This window comes from Bubalus bubalis, chromosome 9 (assembly GCF_019923935.1).
Source record: "Bubalus bubalis isolate 160015118507 breed Murrah chromosome 9, NDDB_SH_1, whole genome shotgun sequence".
NCBI classification, from domain to species: domain Eukaryota; kingdom Metazoa; phylum Chordata; class Mammalia; order Artiodactyla; family Bovidae; genus Bubalus; species Bubalus bubalis.
Window position 1 is genome coordinate 96,025,536 of NC_059165.1, and position 27,757 is coordinate 96,053,292.

The 27,757-nt window shown below is 49.9% G+C and overlaps 1 protein-coding gene across 6 annotated transcripts; it reads right to left on the bottom strand.

Annotated features, from left to right (window-relative positions):
- Window positions 1–124: 124 nt before the first annotated feature.
- On the bottom strand, window positions 125–27,757 carry ILF3 (interleukin enhancer binding factor 3). 6 transcript variants are annotated; one of them, XM_044948163.2, is made up of 21 exons: window positions 27,547–27,757; window positions 17,071–17,204; window positions 15,819–15,918; window positions 15,045–15,274; window positions 14,713–14,890; window positions 12,567–12,714; window positions 11,104–11,195; window positions 10,611–10,706; window positions 9,792–9,903; window positions 9,266–9,363; window positions 8,598–8,709; window positions 8,384–8,494; window positions 7,639–7,838; window positions 7,124–7,291; window positions 6,579–6,716; window positions 6,296–6,472; window positions 6,036–6,189; window positions 5,832–5,885; window positions 2,125–2,490; window positions 1,398–1,523; window positions 125–819 (listed from the first exon to the last, which is right to left on the bottom strand). In XM_044948163.2, the coding sequence occupies exons 3-21, from the start codon at window positions 15,819–15,821 to the stop codon at window positions 683–685; spliced, it is 2,700 nt and encodes an 899-aa protein (XP_044804098.1). In that variant the 5' UTR covers window positions 15,822–15,918; window positions 17,071–17,204; window positions 27,547–27,757; the 3' UTR covers window positions 125–682. The 6 variants fall into 6 exon arrangements, with proteins under 6 accessions (XP_044804098.1, XP_025149300.1, XP_025149302.1 ...); XM_025293515.3 differs by lacking the exon at window positions 17,071–17,204; XM_025293517.3 differs by lacking the exon at window positions 17,071–17,204 and having other exon boundaries at window positions 6,579–6,704; window positions 27,547–27,756.

Consider the following 27,757-nt stretch of genomic DNA (forward strand, 5'->3'; position numbering starts at 1 on the left):
GACTTCTCTGGTGACCAGGAGCTGCCCTGCCCCCCACACCCTGCCTTCCTGCGCTGGCAACAGGGTGGAGGCACCCTGCCCATCCTGCTGCAGGTGGGCCAGACACCCAGGGCTACGACGGGTGCAGAGTTTTGTTTTTCTTTATTTGTCTACATTCAGCTCAATTCAGATGTACTGCTTGAATGATGCAGACATACCAAAAAAAAAAAAAAAAAGAAACCCCACTCTTTCCCACTGGTTTTTAAAATAAAATCTTCACTTATAAAACTGAAACACTAAAGCATTAAAATACAGAAAGCTCGTTTAACTCACTTCACAAAAGCATTAACAGATGATGTATCCCTTCTGTGACTATTTCAAGACAAACTGAGTTAACACTAACACCAATCGTAAATAGACAGAGGGATACTTAACTGCAAGAACTCAAAAAACTCTACTCAGACAAAGTTGTAATGGCAACTAACAAACCATTGAAGACACGGAGTCCCAAACACGGCTAAATATGGGTCACAGGACGGGTCACGGGGGTGACCAGCTGCACCTCACGACACGGCAACGTGGACAGGGGAGGGCGGAGGGGCCTGGAGAGGCCGGTTGACATGTTAACTGTGATGCATAAAACTGAATCTTACAACGGGAGGATTAAGTGCAGAAGGTACAAATCTTCACCCCCTCGGGGGCTTTATCTGTATTGGTAGTTCATGCTGTGGTCTGCGTTTCTGCCATAGCCCCCTTGTGATGACTGGTAGGAGCTGGGAGGACCGCTGTAATTCTGGCCGGACCCTGGAGAGTTGTAGTTCGACTGTGACGAGTAGCCTCCTAACCGAGAGAGGAATGGGTCAGAAGTGAGGGGCACAAGACCCACCCCTGGTCAGTGCTCGGGCATCAGCCAACACTAGACAGGGCTGTGTCTGTCCATGAGATTGAGCAGCAGAGCAGCCCTGAAGTGCCCCTTTGTTAAGTGCCTTTCCAGGGTCAGTGGGTCTCGTTCTCACATGAGCCCTGAAAGGTGGGGCCATCAAGCAGGGCTTACAAGGAGTAGGGATCTGTCCAGTCACAGATGTGTCAGCCATAGGAGCTGTAATCAGGTGCTGCCTGAGCGCAAGGCTGGACTCACCACCCCCATCACACAGCAGGCTGTTTGGCCCTCACTGTTCTCAGCATTTTCCCCTGCTGCTGCCAACATTTACAAGAGGGCAATTTCTGGACTTCTCTAGCAGGGGGCAGGGGGCTCAGGTTTGATTGCTTGTAGGGGAGCTAAGATCCCACATGCTATGTGGCCAGAAAGTTTCAAGAAGTAGAATAAAATTGGGATCTTAAGAACTCCTGTGGGCTCTGTTGGCTCTGAGTTTAAGCCTCCCCTCACCCCACTGTGCCACCTGCTTCCCCAGGCCCACCTTGTTTGCCTTGGTATGAGGAGCCGCCCCCAGAACCTCCGTAGCCCCCATGTGACCCTGGGTTGTAGGACGATCCGCCTGAGCCGTAGCTGTTCCCGCCGCTTCGGCCTCCACTACCACTGTAGTCTGGAGGAGAGAAGACAGTGTGGTTAAGGGGCTGTGGCCGCGACGTGGCTGGGCACGCTAGGTTTACCCTTGGCTGAGACCATAGGCCTTTGCAGAAATCCCTGTCTTAACTGTTTAAACTCGGCAACCTGTCCAACCATGAAGTGCCAGGAGTCACTGGAGTCCTGCAATGGCACCACGTTCTGAAGCCCAATTCCATCCTGCCTGCTCCAAGCCTCCTCCCTTCTCCCACCTGGCACCCAGCGACCCCTGCCGGGCCCACTCACAGACAGCACAGCTTCCTTAAGGACAGCCCAAGGATGCCCCGAGTCTTGTGCTATATCTCCACAGGAGGCGAAGAAGGGGGCAGTAACTGAGCATCTGCTGGGGGCTGTCTCCAGAGCCTAGCCCTGGAGGTGAGCTCATAGCAGCTGGCCTGGCCTCAAAGGCTCTATCTATTCTGGTGCCCCAGCCTCTGGAACCATGGAGAAGGCAACAAGAAGGGCACAGCAAAGACTCGGACTGGGAGACCCGCTGCCAGGGCTTTCCTGACGCCTGCCCTGAGGCCAGTGTCGCTAGGCTCTCCACCATGCCTGGGGAGGTGCTCTGCCAGCCAACTCACTGAATTTGCTCTCGTAGCTGTAGTCGGATCCGCCTCCTCCTCCAGGGGAGCCGTAGGAATTGGAGTACGAGGAGTAGTTGCCTTGCCCATGACTGTAGCCTTTCTGCTTGCCCTGTGGGGGCCCGTAGTTGCCGTACTGGCTCTGGCTGTAGGACTGCTGCTGGCCTTGGTGGGGCTGGTAGCCTGAGCCGTATGAGGGCTTCTGTTGGCCCCCGTGCGGCTGCTTCTTGCCGGCGTGTTTTGGGGGCACTGGGGAGTTGTAGCTGTCACCTTGGTAGTAGGAACCGTAGCCAGAAGAGCCACCACCGCCCCCGCCGCCGCCACCACCGGCATTCCCCGAGTGCCCTCCGTTGCTGTAGAACTGACCTAAACAGGAAGGCAGCAGGTCAGGCGGAGGAGAGGGAGATGGGGAAGGGCAGGAGGGGGTGGTTGCAGCTGCGGGCCCTGAAGGCTGACCCACAAGCCCATGGCCCAGGCCGGGACAGAGGGACAGAGGCAGGACAGCGAGGAGTGGCGGCTCCGGTCCATCAGGCAGCCTGGTTGGGGCTGGCCCCAGCCTTCAGCTCCACTCACCCATCAGCTGACGACAACAATGGATCTTTGCCAAGCAGCGGCACGACAGCAGGCCGACAGCAGCTTTTGCAGCAGATGTCAACATTATAGTGAGATGGGCTCCAAGCGCGGGATGACATTCACGACTAGCTTGCTGCTACCCAGATGTCCCCAACAGTGACAGGAAAAGCAAAGCCCCACAGAAGCAGCCAGCTCCCACCCTGTCCTCCTCCCCTCGCCCCCCAACTCCCCGCTGTGCTGGGAAGAGGCTCACTCGGCAGTCCAAGCCCTGTGACCTCAGGAGATATTCTGTAATGATGCCCCTAAAGCCAGAGCCATTCATGGAAGACTAGCTGGTCTGACCAATGACCTGGGATGTCTCCCGGGTGTGACTTCCACAGCCTCGTGGGGAAATCAAACACCAGAGTTCGGTTCCCAACGCCCAGGTGAGGCCTCCCACAGGGCACCCCCCCTCATTCCCAGCACAGCTGCCGGGCACAGGCAGGACCCAGTGGCAGGACTAACAAGTATGCAGCGAGGCCGCCACATTCTCAGGCCCTGAAGCAGAGAATGTCACGATGGATACCCGCCTCCCCAATGCTGGTTGCTAAGTATAGACCCTGGTTTGTTAACAGACCCCAACACTCAGATGGATCCATGGGGGATGGGCCTGATAAGGCAAGGTGATGGAAGGCGGAGGTCAGGTCATGTGGGTGGCTCCCTGACCCAGCCAGGCAATCCCCGACGTTCACGCAAGGGCAGCAGAGCCCCTGGAGCAGGCAGACCTGGGCACACTACCTCTGGATGGCTGCTGCCCCTGACACAGCCAGCCATTGTGTGTGCCCGGGATAGTGGAGGAGAAGGGAATGCTCCCACACACCCAGTCCTTCCTTCCTATATTTAGCAACAATAGTCTCCAGTCTTTTGAATGAGGTGAATCTGGGAGTTCCCAAGGACCTTCCACCCACTGCAGATATATGCCTCGTACCACTGTGTCTTGAGTGGTTTGGACAATAATTTGGATAGAGCTAATTTGCCACATAAGTTAATTTCCTCGAGACCCCTCCACTCAGCCCACCAGAAGGCAGAAACACCAGGGAGAAGGCTGTGTCCCCAGTGTGAGAGAAAACATGCTTTGGTTCCTGGAGGAGGGGCGGTATCCCCTTGAGACTCCCCCCTCCTCTCTGAAGCCCACCACCTCAGCTGCCCACGGCCTGCACTGAGCGCCTCCTCGCCCCTCCGCCAGCGTGGGGATGAATGAAGACGCCAAGGACTGAGGGCTTGTTACTTTAACATGTATTGATTAAAAAAAAAAATAATAAAGGGGAGGGAAAGTTTTCAACGTCATTTCAGGATAACTATTTCCTGGTATAAAAAGACATTATTCTCAAACAATAACGTTCTTAAAAAAAAAAAAAATACATCATGCAATTGAAGTTTTCAAAAGTTTCACTGAATGTTTCAAACCCCTGGAACAAACTATGGAGTAACCGTTTTGACCAGTATTTTTCCTGAATAAACGCAAAATCTTGCAAGTCAATGCAGAGGCAGGCTTTGCTCCAACAACTGTTGATCAGAGCCAAAACCACACTCGTTCCCAAGAAGGGCTCCCGCCAGGAAACGAGGGTCTCATTCAAGAGCCAGAACGCCTTGGTGCACCTCTACATGCAGGGAGAAGCCCCAGCTCAAGCCTGCAACTTCCGGAGAGAGGGCAGTAGCTTTCCAGGCCTTTTGGAAGCTGTCGTGGGAGCAGGCTGGCAGCACAGGGCCTGCTGAGGGGCTTGGCTCCTCACTGGAGAATTAGGCGCTATGTATTAGGCTCTTTCTACTTGGATATTTTTAAAGCCCCATTTAAAAGAAAAAGGAAAAAAGAAAAAGAAAAATCCTTAAGAATCCCATGCATTTGCAGTGATGAGTAGGACTTGCAAAATTCTACGTTCTCATTTCCTTAAAGCCTGTCTGTTTCTTGCACTAAGAGTGGAAGCACAGTTTTGATACCTTTGAGAGTTCACCTCTAGCTAAAGCAGCCACAGAATATCACACTCCGGAACAAGAACCCACCAGAGCAGTTACAAAAGATGGAAGAGGTTAACTTAGCACAATGTACAATTCCCCAACGTTCCCAATGTTTCACATGCTTATGAAAAAAAAGGCAGATTGCTCTGGATTCGGATGTGGTGAAACTGTTACTGTCAAAGGCATCAAAGAGATTTGGGGATTTGTTAAAAGGTTAAAAATTCATACAAAACCTGCTGTAAATTAAGACAAAGGTAGATTAAAATGCATTATTATCTGTCTCTTAAATAAAGTAATGCTTTCCATAAAAAGCAAAGGTGGGCTTTTGCCTTGATGCTGACCAACGCTGGCTCTAGAATTCTGTGCAGTTCTGCACAAAAACGCATTCTCTGAAAAATTGTTTTCCACTTATTGTGAACTTCAATAGGACCAAGTTCAAAGGCAAATCACGATAAAAACTGCCATTGTCTTAAATTCTGCAGGCTAAGAGTTTCAGACAAGCTGCGGTGACAAGCCACGGTTGAGAAACCCAGTGAAGCACAGGGCACAGCACGGACACTTTGGGTTTTGGAGTTCGAGAAAATTGGAGTAAAAAGTTGATTTTGTGTGCAATACTTTTAGATGCTCTAGGAAGACCCAAAATCATGATAGCCGTAGCAGTCTGTGAAAAAGTCACCTACAAAAGGGGGAGACAGAGCAGAGAAAAAAAATTAGAATTCTTTTGAAAAAGGGCACAGAGCGCCACATTTGAAATTCATGTTTTAGATTTCTCTGCTCCTGTAACCCCCCAATGAAGGCTCCTTCTCAAGACAAGAGCTGTGCACTGTCAGGAAAAGCGTATTCACAGGTTTGGTGCTTCGCATGGCTTAAAGCAGAGAAATTTAAAATTTTGATTTTTAACGAATTTGCCAGTTAGTTATACAATGTGAGCCTTAACATTTAGAGAGTAAATTACACTTCTGCAGCATGGGGGCGCTGGAGGACCACTTGCCCTAACACCAAGCACAGGTGCCAGCCGCCCATGAATCTCAGGGAGGCTGTGGCTGCTAATACTGCTGGGCCACCCTGCTCTAACTCAGGCCACGGGAGCTAAACTGCAGCTTCTTCCCAAGCTCAGACAAAGAGAAACACGCACTTACTGTAGCCGGCAGTCGCTGAGTTGCCTCCATACCCATAGCTGCCATACCCGGCGCCTGAAAGGGAATGGGACAGGGTCACCAGGGTGGGAGATGGTCTGCCCCACCCATGCCTCTTATGGCGGGGGTGGGGGGTGGGGGTGGGGTTCCCACCCACTGCAGGGAGCAGGCCAGGCCCCTGGGGACAGCACAGGACAGGGTCCTCACCAGCATTCATGTAGCCTCCATGGTTGGCACCACCGAACCCTCTCCCTCTCCCTCGACCACGGATGTTCCCTCCTCTTCCCCGTCCTCGGAGGTTGGGGGGTGGGGGTACTTCATTGTGCATGGGACCCCCCATGCCGAACCCAGGGTTATGTGGCTAGATGGGAGGAAAGACAGACAGCTTACATTCACCTCCCACTCAAATGACCAGAGAACACCCGCCAAGGAGAGAACACCCAAAGAATTCAGGGCTGGACACTCACCTTAGCAGCAAATTTTGGGCCACCTCTCACAGGCACAGGGGCTCTCTTCTTCTTGTTGGCCTCCAGGGAGAGAGGGGCGTCAGGGAACAGCTTTTCTAGTGCAGCCAGGGCGGCATATGCTTTGGCCACCTTTTTGTTTGAGCCAGCACCCTGAAACTTCTGGCCATCTACCTCGACCTGGGGAGAACAGATGTGTGTCAGGGGTGACCCAACACGGCCCTTGGGGGAGGGACCTCTCCAAAGACCCCAGGTCCCCAGGGGACCCACTCCTGGGACCACTCACCTCCATGACGAAGCGTTTGTCGTGGCTGCCCCCTGTCTCTGAGATGAGTTCATACTTGAGGCCACGCCTCTTCTCGTTAAGTTCCATAACAGGGTTCTTGCCATGCTTGGTCAGGATCGGCCCCTGCTGTTTTACGTTCTCAGGGAAAACAGAAAAGAACACCAACAAACTCAGCTAAGGTCTTTCCAACAGGTGGCAGCCGCCCCTGTGTTAAGGGTCTGAGGCCCTCCGCTGCACTCACTCTGCTGCCCACCCCTCTGGAAACCATCCGTGGGCTTGCCAGCAATGGGACCACCTCTACCCACACCGTCTCTCTCAGGGAAACAGCCTAGCCTCGACTACAGGCCTCCAGGGTGCAGCCCCCGATGTTGGGTCAACGCCAGCACAGGCCTCGACAGCTCACACTTCAACTCTGCCCCTCCCAGGGCCCTGGACTGGAAGGCTGTTACGCTTCTGGAGGAAGAGAACGAGGACCAATGACTGTCCTTGTTCAGGGGACCCCAGGCCACTCCTGTGGGGCCTCACAGCACCCACCCTGTGCTCACCTCGGTGGTGGGATCAGAGGGGAAGGCAGCACTGGGCGTCGAGACAGCCTCCACCACAGGTGGAGGGGCCACCACGGCAGGCTTTGCCTCTGTCTCCTCAGCGGAGTCCTCCCCCTTGCTGGAGTCTCTGCCTTCAGCACCCGTGGGCAAGCCCATGTCCTGTAACACCTGCAGTGGGGGGAGACGCCATGTCCCCAGTGAGGAAGGGCTCACCCAGACAAGAATTCTCCCACATCCAGCACCCTGAATCAGCAGCTCTTAGGGAGGCATTCAGCCAACTGGAGGCACTTTCCTGAAGCTCCCAAGACCACCAAATGCCCACCTGCATTTGGAGGCCCTGCGTCCATCAATGACGGCATTCTGGCCGTGTGTGCCTTGGCCACTGGTCAGGCCTCTGTTTCAGTGTTCCCATTCCCTCCCTCAGCCTCGTGCTTGAACAGGGGGAAGTGGCTCTCAATGGGTGTAAAGCTGGGGGAGGTGCTTCACCGTTCTACCGCATTGCCGGCCACACTCACCTTCACAGCCACGTGCAGCTTGGCCGTCTTTTTGGAGGGCCCAGAGGCCTCAAAGGAGCTCCCGTCCACCTCAACTGACATGGTGAAAATGGGGGCGTGCACTGGACCGGTCTGGGAAATCAGTTTGTACTGCAGCCCTGGTTTGAGTTGGTTCAGTCTCATCAGGGCGTTCATTGCTTGTGGAGGCTCTGCCTTCTCCTCTAGAGAGAACACAGTAATGCCACTCTAGAATGCCAGTCAATTCTGACCCTGACAGGGACACTCTCTTGACTGCCCCCCCAACACACTACGTGGTGGAATGGGCAGGAGAGACCGGGTGGCCAAATGTGCTGAAGGCCTGCCTGCCCTGCTATCCAGACCCATACCCTGATTGTGGTCACCAGCTGACGTGCATCCATCTTAGTTGTGTTCCATGCCCATGCTAAGTTTAATCAATCCCCTTTATGGATCACAGCCTTGTCATGGCGAAGGGGCTTGCATAGCTCAAGGAAGCTATGAGCCATGCCATGCAGGGCCACCCAAGATTGATGGGTGGAGTTCTGACAAAATGTGTTCCACTGGAGGAGACTGGCAAACCACTCCAGCATTCCTGCTGTGAGAACCCCATAACCAATTACTCTCAAAAGGACTTCCACATCAAGTCCGAAAAAAAACAGAACAAAAGCAGGTATGTCACCACTTTGAGCTAAACCTTCAATGAAGCCAGATGGCAGCTAAAACAAGGACCATGCATGAATGTTTGTACCTTTCTTCTGAATCTTCTTCTTCTTTTTGCTAGGAGACTTTTCCTCCCCATCTTCCTCCATGGGGCGTTTCATGGGCGTAATGGCGTAGGTGGTGCTGGGGGGTATTTGAACTGAAACGAGACAAGGACGGCAGCAGCTCAGACTCTAGCCTGTCCTCCGCCAGGAGCCCATGATGACATCGCCACCTAGACCCAGGCCCCGCAGCCTCCTTACCTGTGTAGTCCACTGGGTTTTCATTCTTTGGTTTCTTGGGCATCTTAGATGGCAGAGGGTCCATACCCAGTACTTTATGGAGCTGGCCGAACGCAGCTAGTCGCAGCGCGTGCTGGAGAAGGGGAAGAGGAATCTGACTCAGCCGCCCTGCACTCCCAGCCCTCATGTGTGCGCTCACTAATGCCTCCTGGAAGGGGTGGGAGCTGAGGTGGTTGCTAATGGTCTCCCCTATAACAGCAAGGGGTCCTCCGCCAGCCAGGGAAGGGCCTGATTGCCAGGGCCCAGCCTTGCTGTGGGGGAAGGCCAGCCTGTGACCACCCCCCTCAAAAGAATACAGGAGACCCCAACCTGGGGACTGGTTGCCACACGGAGCCACGGGGTGGGCCTGCAAGGGAAGGACCCCTGGAGCAGTCCGCACAGCAAATACGTCTCCCTGCTGAACTCGGGTGTCTAAAAACGGCACTCGAGCAGGCCAAAGCGGGGCAGGTGACAACCTCGCGTGGCGCCAGGGGAAAGAAGCAGCCCAGGTTGGGGCGCCCTGTATCAGGCCCGAGCCCCTGACCTTCGGGCCCCAAGCTGAGCCTACCCTGAGAATACCCAGTAATGGAACTGGAAGCCAGCGATTACAGACTGGGTAAGGGCTCACGTGGCAATGGCGACGACTATACCTGCGCACTCTGTGTGATATCTTCCCGTTGCTGTCTGTCTAGATGCCCAATAGCATCAGTGGCTTCTTTTTCACAAGGGTCATAAATGCCAGAACCATCTGAAGGCAGGAAACAAGGAAGATATGCAGAGGATTATCTTTTAGCATCTCGGAAGCGTGGTGCTGGGCTGAGGGAACCAAGTGCGTTACCCCCCGCGCCCCATCCACACCCAGCTCTGGAAAACACGCCGGGCTCAGTGACCCACTCGGCGACCAGCCCGTGAGAGAAATAAGCCACTTGTGTCTCAGAGCAAGGAGCTCGCATGGGAGTGGGTCACTACTGCCCCGGATCCGCCCGGAGTCACAGCTGCGGAGCCGGCACAGGGCTGGATATGATGGTGCAAGAGGGTAGTCACATGCTTCACCCCTGGGGGGACACGGGGCTGCTGCTGCCCTAACCCACTCAGGGGACCCGCCGGGAAGTGGCCTCGGGGCCTCAGTCCCTGTCCTTTCCTTTCCCTGCCACCTACAAAGCACAAGGCCCCAACCTGGCATGACGATGCCCGAAGCCAGGCACTCCAGCACCCTCCGCAGGGCCTCGCCAGCACCCATGGGTCTGTTGGCTGTGCCGATGGACTTCTCACAGAGAAGCTCGAGGGGCTGAAAGGGAAGAGGGACAGTTAGTCACCAAGTCCAGGAGGGAGTAGGCTGACTCTGAGGCAGTGTCCCCCTGTGTGTGTGTTTATCAGAGTCAAGGCCCTCCAAGTTCACAAGCCAGATTCACAAGCCAAAGACAGCACACCTAGAATGGGGCTCCACCAACTTTTCTGTAAAGGGACTGATGTTAAGTCTCTTAGGCTGTAGGGGCTAAGAATTGAAGCTGTGTACTTAGGTACTTAAAATGCAGCATTTAGAAAGATAAAAACCGGGAGGGGATGTATGTATACTTATAGCTGATTCATGTTGCTGTATAGCAGAAACTCATACAACACTGTAAAGCAATTATCCTCCAATTAAAAAATAAAGCCATTCTTCACCACAGACTATAGAAAGAGGTAACTGGCCCAAACAGGCCTGTGGGCCTCAGTCTGCTGACCCTTGTCTCAGAGCAGCTACAAAAGCATCTACACGGAGTGGAGCCTGTTCCAGTAAGTACACCGCTGGCTGAGCTGTGCATCCTCCTCTCGGATCCTCTCAGCCCCACCCAGGGTGTGGCACTCAGCAGGAGCTCAACAAACAGCTCTGATGGGATGCATCGGCCACACCCCAACGGGCCACTCCAGCCTGCTGATCAGCAACACAGTCCTGGGGTCTGGGAAGTCTCTGCACACATGACCCAAGGTGACTACAGCTCCAAGGTGCCTTACCCATCCTCTGAGGGGACCCCAGGTGGGCACTCGGGTGCACAGGTCCCTCAGGACCCGGATGACAATGACACACGACTTCAGCCCGTTGGCTCTGGCCTGGAGGAACAAAGCACAGGCTCTTTACTCCAGGGCACCTCCCTGAACACGAGGCAAACATGAAAAACACAAGCCTCAGGGTGCTACTTTGTCAAGGGTAAACGAAGGTGAACGTTCACGACCATCAAGTGTGTGGTCGGCAGCAACTCCACCGAGTGGACGGTAATAACGTTATTACTCTTGGCACAAAGCAGCAGCTCCCCACCTACTCGGTCACAAACCTCCTTGGGGGGTGTGTCAAATTTGTCTATGCGTGCTCCTTTAGCAACCGCACGCCAGCAGGTGCTAAGTTCAGCACAGCGCTCTTCAACGTTACCAAAACTTTATGGTGAATGTTAGCCAAGTTAAAACTTAGGAATTCTCTACCGAAAGACAAATAGAAGAACAAAATGCAAACCTGGAACCACTTGGCGTGTCGGAGGGACGCCAAGGCAGCAAGGCATTTCTGCCTGTCCAGAACGTCCGGGGGGTCGTTGACTGATAGCGTTTCTATTCATGGATGGAATAAGAAGACAAGGTACAGTTTGACCAAGGGGTTTCTGTCAGGTGGAAAGGGGATGTGGCAGCTTCCTAAAGGGCAGCTGAGGCTCCCAGAATCTCAAGTCCTCTCCACCCTTGACCAGGGAAGGAGATGCTTGAGCACATTGAACTCAGCCCCGAGAGGAGATTGTAAAAATCAGAGGCCCCCTCCAAAAAAAAAGAAGAAAAAAAAAAAAAAAAACAAAAAGGGAAAACAAAAACAAAAACAAAAACAAAAACAAAGTGGGAAGGTACTCTAAAAGGAACAATCCCATGGGGGAGGGGGACAGATAGGTGGACCCTATCTTCTAATAGATGGTTACCTTGCTTCCTCTCCCCAGGATCTCCCAATAAATGAGCTATGCTAAAAAATTCATTAGCAAAAAGAAAAAACAAAAACCAAAACCGGGAAAAAAAAAAAAAATAGGTGGGGGGAGTAGAAATGCACTCCCTCTCTGCCTCCCACAGGTCATCCCCTGAGGCAACCACGGCAAAGGGGACCACCTCCGCCCGCCAGGCGGGACTGCCCCAGCCCCAGCCCTTGACAGAGTCAGTCCTGTTGGTCAAAGGTCCAGCGTCCCTGAATTGATCAACTAGAGGGCTCTGGTGGTGAACCAGTATCGGAACCGAAGGGCACTGAGGAACCTCAACAAGGGTGCGCGCGAGCCTGTGCTGCAGCAGAACCGGGGCGTTTGTCGCTCCCACCACCTGTGCGTCAGGGGTTTGGATAAGGCCAGTCACCCATCCACCAGAGATGCGCAAGGGGCCCTGGGCGGACTCGGAATCGCGAAAGCATGAGCACTGTCCGAGGTTCCAGGATTTGGTCTGAAAATTGCTCCACTGTTAAAAAAAACTTTATCCAAAACTCTGCCCCAGCTCTCTGCATCTCGATCACGGCCACAGGTAACAGCAGCCAGTGGAAGAAGACAAACGAAGAGGCCCTGGTTCTACTGCAACACAAGCTGTTTGCACAAGTCCAACGTGATACTCATGCAGATACCATCTGGTTGTCTTCCGTACTTTAAAAACCCTATAGTCATTGGGGACACGCTTTTCCAAGGCCAGAGACTGGCTCAACCGAAAAAACACCTTTAACGCTGGTAAGAACATCCAAGGATTAGGGAGGTGCAATCCGCTCGGAAAAGTACTACTCACTTTTAGTGCAACTGTTTTTTCAACCTCCCAGAACGGAAACCCAATGGGAGATGTGAGCTCGAGTAAAGGTGGTCAAAGCTACACCGCTAGCCTTTTATCAGAGCAATCTAAAACTTCATAGCACATTTTAACAGTGAGGGGATACCACAGTGCCAACGCCCTGCTGGCCTTTCTCAGCCTCCCTACCTCCAGCTAATACTTTCTCCATTTCTTCTCTGACAACAGGGGAGGTCAGGTGGATGGTCAAGGACAATGGAGGCTCTTTTGTGTTTTTTATCACAATCGCAGCGTCATCAACAGACTGGAGTATTTCATATTTGTCATCTGTGACAGCCTATAAAAGAAAATGCAACTGTCAAACACTTGCTTCCCAAGACCATCAACAGTTCTTTTGAGCTCCTGATTACAACTACAGGCCAACTTCTTGAGTTGTGACTGACAACAGCGCCTTCCACTAGGGGTCAGAACACCGTCTTACTGGACAGGTCTTTGGCCATCTTCCAGGTACTCCAGGGAGATGACTACTTAGCAGAGGAAGCTTTATAATACAATGTTAAGAGTTAAGGGTCTGGGAGGAGATGGCGGTGTGAAATCCTCACTGTGTCACTTGGGAGTCACATAACTTTCAACAGATCACTCCATCTCATCAAGACTGTAGTTTCTGATTTGTAAAACGGACTTAGGGACACGACCGACACCCAAGGCGGCAAAGGAACTGAACCAGACATGGCACAGAAAGCACAGCACCCAGCGCGGTGGGCAGCCAGCCACCGCTGTTTCCACACACGGACGAGCAGCTATCACAGGGCGTGGAATGAAAACTGCGGGGTGCAAGTTTCATATGGCAACTATGAAAGCACATACTTGCTGCAAATGCATGCTACAAGGGTCTATAAAATGACGTTCATGCCTGTAACTTCTGCTTTCTTCTTTATACCAGTTTATACACCCTGATCAAGAAAACTTGAGTATGATTTTTATCAAAGAGGAAAAAAAAAGTTTCGGGGAGAACAAAGGCACTGTAGCGAATCCAAGCTGACTTTGCTCCGCCTCAGCATTATTAGACGTGCCATAGACCACTCTTGGTGGCGGGGCGTCCTGTGCACTGGAGGACCTCGGAAAGCCTCTCCAGCCTCCCCCTACAGATGCCGGCAGCACCGCACCCACTCTGCTGAGATAACTTACACTACCTCTAAGCTCACTCCATGTCCCCTGGGGTGCAAAATGTGCTCCAGTCAAAAAACACTCATCTATATGATAAATATATATTTTCTCGGGACTTCCCTGGTAGTAGACGCCACACTTTCAATACAGGGGGCACAGGTTCAATCCCTGGTAGGGGAACTAAGATCCCGCAGGCCGTGTGTTGTGGCCAAAAGAGAAAAACAGGGGTAAAAAAACACCTTTCTTTGTATCTCTCTATAAACACTCTATGGAAATGGTCTTTCCTTTAGAAACATCTATGTCAACTTAATTTTCTACACTTAATATACTTTTTAATAGATAAAGACGGAAACTAACTTAAAAAACTATCACTAAAACAAAAAGTTCAGGGCTGCCTTCCCTTTCAACAGCTCCCTGAAGCCTTTCCACACTGCATTAGCTGCTCATTTCAATTCTGACCTCTGTCCTGAATCCCGAGGGGTCAGTCACACGTGACAGGAGATTTACATGGGAAAATCAACAGTGTATCTATGGGGCGAGAATTTCTACTTTCTTCTTTTCTTATCCTGTAGCTGAAGCCAGGGTAACGTCCCCAGGAGTCACCGAGGGGCAGCGCACCCAGACATCCTGAAGCCTGGACATCTCACCAGCCGGGGATGCGGGGTCAGCTACTGAGCTGCCCGCACCTCAGTCCCATCTACTAGAGTACTTAAGATGATCAAGCCCCACCTCAGTCATCATGATGAAATGATGTGTGCAGAGCTTGTCTGGCCTAGGGCCTGGTTCAGTGAATGCTCAAGAAATGCCAGAAGTTACTATTTATATAGTACTTCTGTAGTGAGGCAAATAAATTGGTTAAAAACAACTTTTTTAAAGTCCAGGTTTGCATTAAGGAGGAAGACTTGATAACTGAATATCCTTTGCAGCCACCGGCCCATCCATCCATTGCTGGAGTCTGGACGTGAAGGTCATGCCCAGTGCCGCCTGGTGCACAGTAGGCTCCCGGCCCGGCTGCCGGGCGTCCCTGCAGCACGCTGTCGGGCAGCTACAAAAATGTGAGCATGGCAGGGGCCAGGCTGGGTGTGGAGCATGCCTCCCAGGGCACGGCGCAGTTGGTCATGTGTTCCCCTGACCACCCTGCATCCCCAGTGGAAGTGGGCACACTCACAGTGAGCTGGATGGCCAGGTTGTCAGCCACCTTGTCCAGGAGGGCAGTTGTGGGCTTCTCCTTACACAGCAGCACCAGCTCCAAGTCCAAGTCCCCCTTGAGCAGTAGGCCCTTTGCCACGAGGCCAACACGCATCACTCCCCTCAGGGTTCTGGTCATGTGCTCTGTCTTCTGCTCCCTGAGAACAGCCCAACACAGGCCCAGTGAGATTCAGGCTGGCCAGAACCCAGGGGCCCCGGAAAGGCTGGCGTTTCTTAGAAAAAGGAGAGGCTCAACCCTGCACTGGCCAGTCTCCTTAGATATAAGAAAAACACCTTACAAAGCCAACCTACCCAGCCCCTTCTTTGCCCTCGTCTTCCGCGGGCACATCCACATTCTCAGACTCGGCATGGTCGCTGCTGCCTTTCTCTTGCTCATCGATCCAGTCCGACACAGCTTTGAGAGCCCGCTCTGTGTGGGACACCATGTTCTGGACTGCCTCCAGCTCCTCTTGTGTTGGGTAAACGGAAGAGTGCTTTGCCATCACATGGCGATCATCATTCACAAAAATTCTCACTGGACGCTGGAGATGTGAAAACTTAGTTAAAAACGATGTAAGGAGACCAAGTAGCTTAATGCTTAATCTGTTCAGCTGTACAGCTCACAATTACACACATGAAAGTAAGACTATATGAACACATCTGAAGATCTGAGGACAACCGAACATAGCAGCCACGCTTTCTCTAGGCCACGGGAAGAAGGGGGCACATTATGCATTTCTGTATTACACAACTGTTACACTACATACTTAAAGAGTCTAATGAAAAATGGCCATAAAACCAAATGCTTCGGGGAGGCAAGACAGGTGGAGGCTACTGAGAGGTACAAGTTACCCAGTATAAAATAAATTAAAAGGACAAAATGTACAGGATAGGGAATGTAGCCAATATTTTATAACTTTATATGGAATATAATTATGAAATGACTATTGTACACCTGAAACTAATATACTGTAAGTCAACTATACGTCAAAAAAAAAAAAATCAAATGCTTTGGGGCAACACCACAAACATTTTTGTACGTGAATGAAGAAACAGTATCTATGATTAAGAAAATGAATTTCTTACCATTTTTACTTCTCTTTATCTGTAGTGTCTGGAAATCAAATTTTTGCTTATCTTTTCAAATTGTGACAGATTTCCTTGCTGTTATCAATACTTCAACTATCTATAAGATCAGAAAATCTTTTTTAGTTTCATGTATTTCATCGGTGGAGGAGTCTGAGCAGTCAGATAATCCCGCAGGAGGAAAGCGATGCTGCCTCAGAAAGGAGTCTGTTAACGCAGCAGGACACATCTCTATTTCCAAGTAATCACTAACCCAAGGTACAAACAACTAATTATAAAACTCCCCCAAAATGAAAACAGCTGGTTTCTAGAAGCCACGTTTGACCTCAGGCCCACACTCAAGATGATTTTTACTTTAAAAAAAAAATCTCCTTTCAACATTTCTCAATATGAAGTATGCCAACTTTTACAAATAAACCTATTACCGAGCCTCCCCCAAATGGTATGGGTTAAAATGTTCAGCAAAATCTTGGTGTCTGGAGACGGGGAAGAGAAGGAAGGAAGGCGCGAGCTCTGACCCTTGAGGGTTATGAAGACGTGGAAGGAGAGCAGGAAACGGAGGGCCCCAGACAGCTGCTGTAGATTGGTGAGGCAGGACCTTCTGAAGCGCCAGGGGGACGCGCCCCCACAGCACGTGGCCACCCCCGGGCTCAGCGCTGCAGTGGCTGAGACCACTGAAGAGGACAACACAAGTCTCCAAGACAAACACAGCTATAATTACAATTTTGGACTCTAAATAACATGCTGGCTACAACCTACTCAATTCCCACTCTATGCAAACAGTCTGGTCCACACTGAAATCTTCCAAATGAGTAAACAACCCAAAAAGCCTCATCAGCAGAGGAGGCAACAGATTGACTCCACCCATTCCATCCAACCGCATAACAGCTAGCCCCTTCCATCCACATCGGTTGTTACCAGCCAGTGCAGCAGGTTCATCTCAGAAAGGCATTCACTTCAAGGATAAACACTGACAAGACTAGCCCAAATGAGAATTTCCCATAATGCTTTAGGACTAGCTAACTACCATTGAAAACTTAGGGGTTGCCAACTAAAGCCTGAAAATCTAAGGGTGGAATGAGAAGTGATATTCCTGCAGAGTCAGGCAAGACGACAGATGGGGTCTAATGCTTCATGACGGGGAGGGAGGGAAGGAAAAGGACCACAAGTCCCCGGGCTCAGCCCTGGCTGTGCCTGAGCCCTTGGTAGGCCACTCACTCAGCAGTCACCAAGTGGGAGCTTTTGCCACTACCTGTGTGGCCTTCAAGTTCCTTGGAGCTTCCTTCAACCCGCAACATGGAATCTACCCCTCTACCTCTTCAAGGGGGGTGTGAAAATTAGATGAGTTGGCCTGTGGAAAGCATGGAGCACAAATCCCACAGACCCCTAGAAAAAAAAAAAAAAGCACTGACTTCTACTACAAGTACATCATCAGGTTGCTGTGGGGGCTAATAATAAGCACATGCAAAAGCACATCCTGGATAAGCAATGAATGACACTATGGCTGTGTTTGAAAAGAACGTCTTTACCTCAGATACACATTAAAGATAAATTTATGGCTTAAACTACACGCCTGGTTTTTGCTTGTTTTAAAATACTTCAGTGAGGGATTTCCCTGGTGATCCAGAAGGTAAAACTCTGCATTCCCAATGAAGAACGCCTGGGTTCAATTGCTGGTCAGGGAACTAGATCCCACATGCCCAGCTAAGAGTTCGCATGCTGCAACTAAGACCCGGCGCAGTCAAATAAATAAAAATAAATATTAAAAAAAAAACCTAGGGGTGAGGTGGGGAGTGGAGAAGGGAACCCTAGGACAAACCAACACTGGAAAACGTTAATACCTTTTGAAGATGGAGATGGGTAGAATGGGGATCACTGTGCGTGTCTGAAAATTTCCATTATAGTTCTTTTTTAAAGTGCATAGCAAACTGAAGAATTCTTACAAAAGTGCACCCATGGCAGGTAATCTAAAATGTAAGCCAAGTCTCAGAAAATAAATTCTAAACCGACAAGGAGCAGGCTGTCGGAAATCACAGCTGACTGGTGAGAAGCCCATGGTAAACAGTCACCAGTCCTGGCCAAATCTACACTGAAACTTCATCAGTCTGATAAAGAAGGATGATGTTTAAAACTGCACTTAGTCAGAAGTATTCTCTGTGCACCTCCCCCCCCCCCGGACAGGCCCTGAGCCACAGGCTGGGAGGGTGATGAACACAGCAGGCAAGCCCCCCTTTCCTGTGGACCTGGCCACCCTAAAGGACAAATGCCTCCCCTCCAAATCCAACATGATGCCAGGAGCCAACGCATCACCACTCTATACTTACCGCTTCTTCATCTTAGTCTTCCTCCACCACAGACATCAGATACAGAGGCTTAAAAGTAACAGAGGGTTTAAACCAAGATCCCAGGGACCAAAGACCTTTTTATTAAGGGCTTTGTAGGACTGATACTGTCTAAAACCTTCTAAAAGGAGCTCCCAGAAGAAGTAGTTGATTCAGCACCTGATGCAGAACCATGGTAGGTGAGCCCAGGTCAAAATGCAGTATCAGAAAGCCAGGAAGAGACTTTCCTGGCAGTCCAGTGGTTAAGACTGCACTTTCAAGATCAGACGAGATCAGGCGCCTTCAGGCTGATATGGCTGGAGACAAGACTGCACTTTCAAAGCAGGGGGCGCACGCAGGTTTGATCCCTGGTAGGGGAACCAACATCCCACATGCTGTGTCGCATGGTCAAAAAATAAGAGTTGGAAAAAAAAGAAAAGAAAGGGAAGGAAGTGCTCAGTGATTACTGCTGGCATGTCCAAAGGATGAAGGAGCTGACTTGTGAGGGCTCCCACTAGCTATATTTGAGGCAACTGAGTATCAAAAACAAAAAAAGGCCCGTATGAAGTTCTCCAGCACAGCAAAAAGCCCAAACTAATCGGCAATCACCTCCGTGGGATGGTGGCAGGGACACCTGGGAAGGGTGCCAGGAGCTTTCTGGGGTGGTGGTCACAGTCTGCATCTGGATAATACTGTGGGGGATATGCACTGACCAAAACCCACTGAATGGTATATGCAAGATCTGTGCATTTATCTCAAAAGAAAAAAAAAAAACCAAAAAACTGTAAATAAATACTGGACTCTAGTTAATATTTAGAGGAAAGACCCCAACTTTCTGCTACCTTGAAAAGTATCATAAAAATAGATACTGTTAACTCTAGGGCTTCCCAAGTGGTGCAGTAGTAAAGCATCCACCTGCCAATGCAGAAGATACAGGGTTGATCCCTCAGTTGGGAAGATCCCCTGCAGGAGGAAATGGCAACCCACTCCAGTATTTTTGCCTAGAAATCCAACGGACAGAGGAGTCTGGCGGGCTATAGTCCATAGGGTCGCAAAGAGCTGGGCAGGACTGAGCACATGTGCACACACAAATTAGCTCTATTTCAATGAAAATAAAGTGGCTGGAAGATGAGAATAGAGGAGAGAAGCGTGAAATACAACTGAAGTTAATGGCAGAACTCGGGTGTATAAACAGGCAAGCGTTGACTGTAAAACAGTGTCACCTTTTCTGTAAGTTTAAATCTTCTAAGAAAATGTTACAAATATATGACTAAAATGTATCCAGCACGTGAACAGGACACGAGTCCACAATGATACTTATTTGACACCGATGGAGACATCCACACCCCAACTCCCTCATCCGAAGGGACCAAGGTTCACCCGGAGTTGATTCGGGGGATCTCTTCGAAAAACGCTATCTGACAGATTGAGACAGTCCAGAGAGAAAACTACCCTCAGACCGCTGGAGAACAAGACAGTCACTATGTAGAACACATCAGCCCTCAAGGACATCTGGCCAACCCCGAATGCTCCTGTACTGTACTGCGGGGAGACTTCCATCCGCTGTCTTCACCCCTCAAACTCAGAGCATGTCTGTGCCTCTGCTCCAGCAGCTGCCTCCCTTGAGAGGCAGGCCCAAGAAGGGACCTCTAAAGAGACTCACTGAGCTGAGGCCGGCTGTGACCACCACTCTTGGACCATCTGCAATCCTTTCACCCCCAGGCCTCCTCCTTTGGGCCACAGCTTAGTGGCAATACCTCCTGATTCAGGGGAACAAAGTGACTAGACTACCTATTCTAGACTACATTTAAAAACTGGAGGCAGGAATTCCCTGGTGGTCCAGTGGTGAGGACTCTGTGTTTTTACCACCGAGGGCCTGGGTTCAAGGCCTGGTTGGGGAACTAAGATCCCATAAACCACAAGGCGTGGGCAAAAATATTTAAATAAATAAAAATGAAAAACTGGAGTCAATGCTTTTTTGCTGAACAACAAAATGGGCCTCGCTTGTCTCTGTGTGAACCCAGATCTGTCATCCAAATCAGCCTATCAGAAGCCAGCTGCTCTGGTCCTGAATACCAGAGAATCCATCTCTCCTTTTCAAAACGGTGCTGTCAAGAAGCCCACAATACCAACCCATAAGCAACACTCCACTGCCCCCTGACAATCTTACAGACAGGCTTTGAACTGCTCTTGCCACCTCAGTCAGAATTCAAACCGGGTCCAGGATGAAGCCTGATTTTTACCAGCCCCCAGCTTCTCTGAAAAGAAACCCAAGAAAGGAATGAGCAAAGAGCGAAGAATCAGGATCTTAAACTACCTGTGTGGTTTGGGATGTTCTAACCCACAGCCATCAGGTTTCCTTCTTTTGTTCTCAAAAGCAGCCCACCCACAGCTTGCAGAGTTACAGAGGTTTAACAACACGCAGCGAGAGGACCATCTTTCTGACCTCTCACTAGCTGGAATATCCCAATCATGACGCTGGCAGTGGGGAAAGAAATGTGCCCAAGTCAGCATGTGTGGATCAACAAACGTTTGTAGAACTGAATGAACAGGTGTGGTGACAACACTCTAACAGGCCCCCACCTATCTTGCCGAATAAACTGAACCCCCTCACCGCCATCCAGGGTATTTCACAAAACTAGAGCCCTGGTCACTCTGGGGAATACCCCTCTTGAAAGTTAAGTTAGTTGCCGTCGTGTCCTACTCTTTGTGATTCCATGGACTACAGCCTGTCCCGCTCCTCTGTCCATGGAATTCTCCAAGCAAGAGTACTGGAGTGGGTTGCCATTTCCTTCTCTAGATACTCCTCTTAAAGAGACCTAATTAGGTTTTGAAAGACACAGGACCCAACTCAGCTGCTGATTCCTGGACCTCTGGAGATACAATCCTACACGGAAGTGAAATAATACACACATGCAACTCTTCAGTGACTCTTAAAAAACTATTAGAGATTCACATCATCAAGGACATATGGAAAATAACTTAAACAAAGCAACCCGGCCAGAAGAGGCCAATCTAAAATCTGATTACAGATGCCACTCTGAGAATTTTTAAATTCAAGACAAACCTTAAATCCAGTGTGATGGTTCCCAGCTCTGTCTGCAACTGTGTTTTTGCTGGTCCATAGGGAGGTATAATGGAGTAGGAAATGACAACCCACTCCAAGATTCTTGCCTGGAAGATTCCATGGACACAGAAGCCTAGCAGGCAGGCTACAGTCCATGGTGTTGCAAAGAGTTGGCCATGACTGAGCACAGTAAGCAGGGAGGTATGAAGTTAGGAGTAAAGATTTTTCTCAAATATTTTCTTTCTTTGGCAGTGTAACATGTCATCCAGGATCTTAGTTCCCCAACCAGGGACTGAACCCATGCCCCTTGCAATGGAAACTGGGAGTCTTAACCACTGGACTGGCAAACTAATCTTACAAATATTTTCCATTTAAAGGAGTGTCCTTTAATCTTATTTTCTTTCTATATGTTCAGTGTTAAAACATCCCTTTTGCTTATGAAATGGTGGTGATGACAATGGGTAACTGATTAAAAAAGGTTTTAACTGGCAGATGCAGGTTGTTTCCCAAAATGTTTCTGGAACTCTTAACTGGTCCGTAAGACCTAGGCCTCCAGGCTCAGTGACACTGTGGAACACCCGAAGGCCTTAGAAACACAAGCCCAGGTTTGTGCCCATTTGGGTTTTCCAATCTGGCCACTGTGGAATCTTCAACAAATCACTTTATCTTTTCAGAATTGGGTCAAAAATGAGATTGAAACACCGCCTATACCTCTCAGTCTCAAACCATAAGGATTACTGAGACACGGTGAGAAAATGCCCTACCAGCTGTGTGCTTAGTCGATTTTGACTCTGCCACCCCATGGACTGTAGCGGGTATCCATCTCCTCCTCCAAGGGGATCTTTCCAACCCAGTGATCTAACTCTTCGCTCCTGCATTGGCAGGTGGATTCTTGACCACTAGCGCCACCTGGGAAGCCCTATCAGCTGTAAAACTACAAATGCAAGATGCTGAAGGAGTCATTTCAGCTACTCTTGGATGAACCAATATGTTTTTTAAAATCTGCCTGTGAGAAGACAATGTCAAAGCAAAAAGGTTTAACAGGATTCTAAGTGGGGATTATCAAACTCTCTTTGCAACATGCCCTTCAGGCAGCAGAGTAAGTCATGTTAGAAATCTGAGGGGGAGAACAGAGACAACTTTCCCACATGTCCCCATGGGGAAAGCCTCAGATTTTTAAAAATCAGTTGCTAATTAAGGAAAAATCAAAAAATGACTGCGTCTCAAAGGATGTTAAATATTAACATAAAATGCAGATTGTGAATTATTTTAATGGGTAAGGGTTTCTTTTTTAAAATATTTTATTTATTTGGTTGCCCCGGGGTCTTAGCTGTGGCATGTGAGATCTAGTTCCCTGAACAAGGATCGAATTCATGCCCCCTGCAGTGGAAGCGCAGACTCCCAACCAGTGGACCACCAAGGAAGTCCCAAGAGTTTCTTTTTTAAATGAAACTTTTCATCTTGTAGCTTCTTATGCAGCTCTAAGAACAGAACCGTCTGCCGTGTTCTCCACTCAGTTTCCCCCAATGGCAACATCTTGCCAGAGCTGGAGCACTATCACAATCGCAACCCTGATACTGACACAGTCACAGACTGCTGCGGCCACAAGGCCCACTCCTGTTGAGCGTGTCTAGTCACACTCACCGTGCAACAGTGAACACACTGTGTATGGTCAACTGGCCCACCCCCCCATGCTTAACCCCTAGCAACCACTAATCCACTGAAGATTTCTGTAATCTTGGCATTCCAAAAATGTTATATAAATGCAATTGTAGAGCTTACGACCTTAGGATGAGCTTGTCTCACGCAATGACTGACTCAAGATTCATCCAAGTTGTGTGTGTACTGACAGCTTGTTCTTTTTTATTGCCTTGTAGTATTCCATGATAAGGAACCATTCACCCACAAAAGGACAACTGGGTGGGTTCCAATTCTTGGCTATTATAAACATTAAGTGCCACTATAAGCCATGGAGCCAGGCTGCCCATTTCCATATTAGGGAAATTTAAAGTTTTTTTAGAATTATGAATACATAGTAAGGATTGAGTGAGTGAAGTCACTCAGTCGTGTCCAACTCTTTGCAACTTCGTGGACTATAGCCTATCAGGCTCCTCCATCCATGGGATTCTCCAGGCAAGAATACTGGAGTGGGTTGCCATTTCCTTCTCCAGGGGATCTTCCCAACCCAGGGATCAAACCAGGGTCTCCCGCACTGCAGGCAGATGCTTTACCGTCTGAGCTACCAGGTACTGCCATGCTGCATGGCAAAAACTCTACATGTACCATGGAAAAGCAAGCCCAACTTGCAACATTCATCCTTTAGACATACACATACCTCATGTACACTCTGATAAGAGGAAGAAATCAGTTCAAAAGAAAGCAGCAAAAAAGCCAAGTGGCCTGGAATATTATTCCAGTAAGACCTTATCCTTGAGCATGAACTACAATACTAATGGAGATAATATGAATGGCTGTTTCAAGGAAAATTACCCTGACCCTCAAACTGCCAATAGCACCATTTCTCATGAATCATCTAAGATTATTCAAAAAAAAACAAAAACCAAAAAAACTGGAGCAAATTTATAGACTGTACTAAAGGGACACATATTCAACTTTGTAACTAAATGATCCTTTGTGATCATATACAGACAAGAAAATAGCCCTTAGTCAATAAACTCATTTCCCCATTAAAACTAGTAGCTACATTTTCAATTTCTTCACTACACAGACATTCAGTAAGAAAAAAAATTAAATTTCAACTAGACACTATTTCACAAAACGTCTGAAAACAGCTGATGAAAAGTCTGAATCTCCCATTGTAATTTATAACAGGATCACCTATCAAGTGATGTCTAGGAAAAATCTCACAGGGATTCAGCAGAACATAAGGTGGCAAGAACCAATTCATTTAAAAAAGTCAGCACACTCACAAGGCTCCACAATGAATACACAGCCACCCTGCATTCACTATTATTTCTGTGGTGCTAGCACTACTAAGGCAGCACCAAGCTGCCCTAAGTGACAGAGGGAAGCTAGCTTTTTCAGCCAAAACTGTCCAATGCTGGGCACGACACTAAAGCCAGCCTTGTCCCTTCAGGACCCTGAGCCCATTTCACTAACCAACAGAGTGTAGCCTCCTGTCGAGTCACTTGTTTAGTTGCTAAGTCCTGACTCTTTGGGACCCCATGGACTGTAACCTGCCATGCTCCTCTCTTCATGGGATTCTCCAGGCAAGAATACCAGAGTGGGCTGCCATTTCCTCCTCCAGAGGATCTTTCCAACCCAGGGATCCGACCCGTGTCTCCTGCACTGCAGGCGGATTCTGTACTGCTGAGACATCAGGGAAACCCCATCAAATCACGAACTGCCTCTAATTCTAAATCCTTCCACTGAAGCAGAAATCAAATCTTTCTTGCCCAGGTCTTTGCTAAAATAAAAAGATGCCAATATACAAAGCTTAGAAAATCTAATTCTTCAGAAGATTCAATGAAAGCAATATTCAAATAAAATTATCACCATTTTGTGGGCCACATCTGCTAATCCTAGGTGGTGACACTGCACATCTTTCAGAACTGCACACAGGTAAAAGCAACTTGATGACAAAATGTAGCACGTGGGCAAGTCCAAGAACATAAAACCCCAAGTTTCTGGGGGAAAAGAATCATTCTTATAAGACGTAAAAGGTAAAATCTGGAGGAACTGGGGAGAAAGATGAGAAAAGTTAAGAGGGAGCTGCCTCTGCCCAAAGAAAACTTCTAAAGCCTTTCTCAAAAGCAAGAACATTTCCAACTCTCACATCCTGCTAAAGCCCAAAGACAGACAAGATGCTGCCTGTATTTACCCAAAAAGAAGAGACTTATATGACTTGGAAGGAAAGTTATGACCAACCTAGATAGCATATTCAAAAGCAGAGACATTACTCTGCCAACAAAGGTCTGTCTAGTCAAGGCCATGGTTTTTCCAGTGGTCATGTATGGATGTGAGAGTTGGACTGTGAAGAAAGCTGAGCGCCGAAGAATTGATGCTTTTGAACTGTGGTGTTGGAGAAGACTCTTGAGAGTCCCTTGGACTGTAAGGAGATCCAACCAGTCCATTCTGAAGGAGATCAGCCCTGGGTGTTCTTTGGAAGGAATGATGCGAAAGCTGAAACTCCAGTACTTTGGCCACCTCATGCAAAGGGTTGACTCCTTGGAAAAGACTCTGATGCTGGGAGGGATGGGGGGCAGGAGGAGAAGGGGACAACAGAGGATGAGATGGCTGGATGGCATCGCTGACTCAATGGATGTGAGTCTGAGTGAACTCCGGGAGTCGGTGATGGACAGGGAGGCCTGGCGTGCTGCGATTCATGGGGTCACAAAGAGTCGGACACGACTGAGCGACTGAACTGAACTGATATGACTTGTAGACAGCTTGTTCTTCATCAGTGACTCACCCCACTTGTCCCTACCTGGTGAACTTAACCAGGGGTGCATGACACCATATTTGTGACGTCAAAATATTACCAATCACTCTTGCCAATGTTATTTTTTTTAATAAGAATAAATTAAGAAAAAGAAAAAACAGTCTTAGATTTCTCACTCCCAATAATATGGGCATCTCCGCAAGTATCCTGGAAGATAAAGGAATTTTTCCCTACAGGCACTAGACAAGTCGAATCAGAAAAAGGAAACAAAAACTGCAAAGGGTTAGGTACCACTCCACTCCAGAGAGAGGGTGATTCCCAGGCTGGCCCAAGCTCCAGCAGGGTAGGGAGCCTCTGGTAAATCAGTGCCCAGTGTTGGCAAGGCCACCTCTGGCAGTAATTGCCAGCCTCCAATCAACTTAGCGCTAAGGTCTGTAGAGATTCTATTCACAAAAGCCAGGGACCAAGAGCTGTCCACACGGCCAAGAAACAACTCAGGACTACCGTCTGGAACAGTAGCACTTGCCTGTGCCCTGGGGCCTTTCCACCGCTATTCCAGCTGTGAATGAGCTTCAGATTCCCACAGTTCATTCAGTCTGAGCGGCTGCTGTAGCCACATCCCACGAGACCACACACAAAGCATAGTGGCAGCCGCTGGGAGCAACCCGAAGTGATTCCCAACCACAGATACTTGAGGGAAAGAGTAAGTCCTAAATTTTGAGAACCAACTTCAGGAGCACCTTGTGTTCGCCCATGGATTCCAAATATGCCACCAGACCACTCATTTTAAAGAGATCACAATCCTAAGCAATAACAAAAGATTCAGAATCCCTGGAATACCTGAGTCAATTAAAAGTTAATTGATGCTTCCTTGCTGATCAATCAAATCCCCTAGGCAGAACCCCAAGCAACTTTCAACCAGTTCTGGAAATGTTAAGAAAAGATGGCTTACTCTTTTAGACAATGACTGGGGGAGAGCATGCAGATGACTGTACACCCCGAATACCCACCCCACCCAGGCGTAGTATTATGGGACAGAACCTCAAGAGCAACCCTAGGAGTCTGTCCCTCAACTACTTGAGAAAATAAGGCAGAAACGGGTTTCAAGCTCTCATGCTTAGGTCCCCATTTCGCAGATTACGGGACACTCAAATATCACACCAGATCAGTTTTGGGAGTGAATGCAAGTCCTAAACAGTCTGGGGGAAAAAAAGCCAACATCAACGAATCGCTTGAAGAGAGAAAGCTTAAATCCTCCGCTAGAATTGGTTCCTAATCTAGGGGAGGGCTGGCTAGCCAGAGATTTGAGGACCCCAAGCAGCTTTGCCTGCAATCCACCTAAGTATGGATGGGGTTCCAGGGAAGGGGTATGCCTCTCTGCCCCACGTAAGGACAAAGGAGGAAATGTTTCCCGCCTCGGGAACCTGGGACCCTCCTGAAACTCGGGGCGGGACTGGGACAAAGAGGAGGAGAGGTGGAAGGGGGGTCGTCCTTGCATCACGGGTCAGGATGCTCCGGGCCGGAGGGGGTGTGTGCTCCAGGCACGTGCGCGCGTGCGCCGCAGCAGACAAAGCCCGGCCGGGGGGAGGCGGCGGCCGGGGGCCCGGTGCGCGCGCACCCCCCGCGAGAGGCGCCGCCGACGGCCGAGGGGCCGCGAGGGGGGGGCGGATGCGCGCGCACCGGGCCCTCGCCGCCGCCGCCGCCATTTTGTTTCCTCGGCACAATGGGGGAGAGTAACGGCCGAACGCGGGAGCGAGGCTAACAAGGGAGGAATGGGCCAGGCGCCGGGGCGAAAGGACCGGGCGGAGGCGGGGAGCGCGGGGCGCCTCAGGCCTTGTCACGGCTACTCCTTAGCGGAGCCCGCGCTGAGTGGGAGGACTGACAGTGGGGAGAAGGAGAGGCGGGAGCGGGCCCGGCCGCCGCCACATTGACGCTTACCTCGTCCGCGTCCCCTTCTCCGACCGCAGCCGCCGCCCTCCTGCCAGAGCCCACCGGGGTCTCCCCCCAAAAGCCACGCGGTGCGCACCGGGCTGCTGAGTCCAACTGCAATGGCGAGAAGAGGAGGAGGAGGAGCCGGGGCCGGGGGCGAGCGGGCGGGCGCGCGCCGGGGAGGTGCGAGAGCACGTGACCAGCCGGAGCCCCGCCCCTT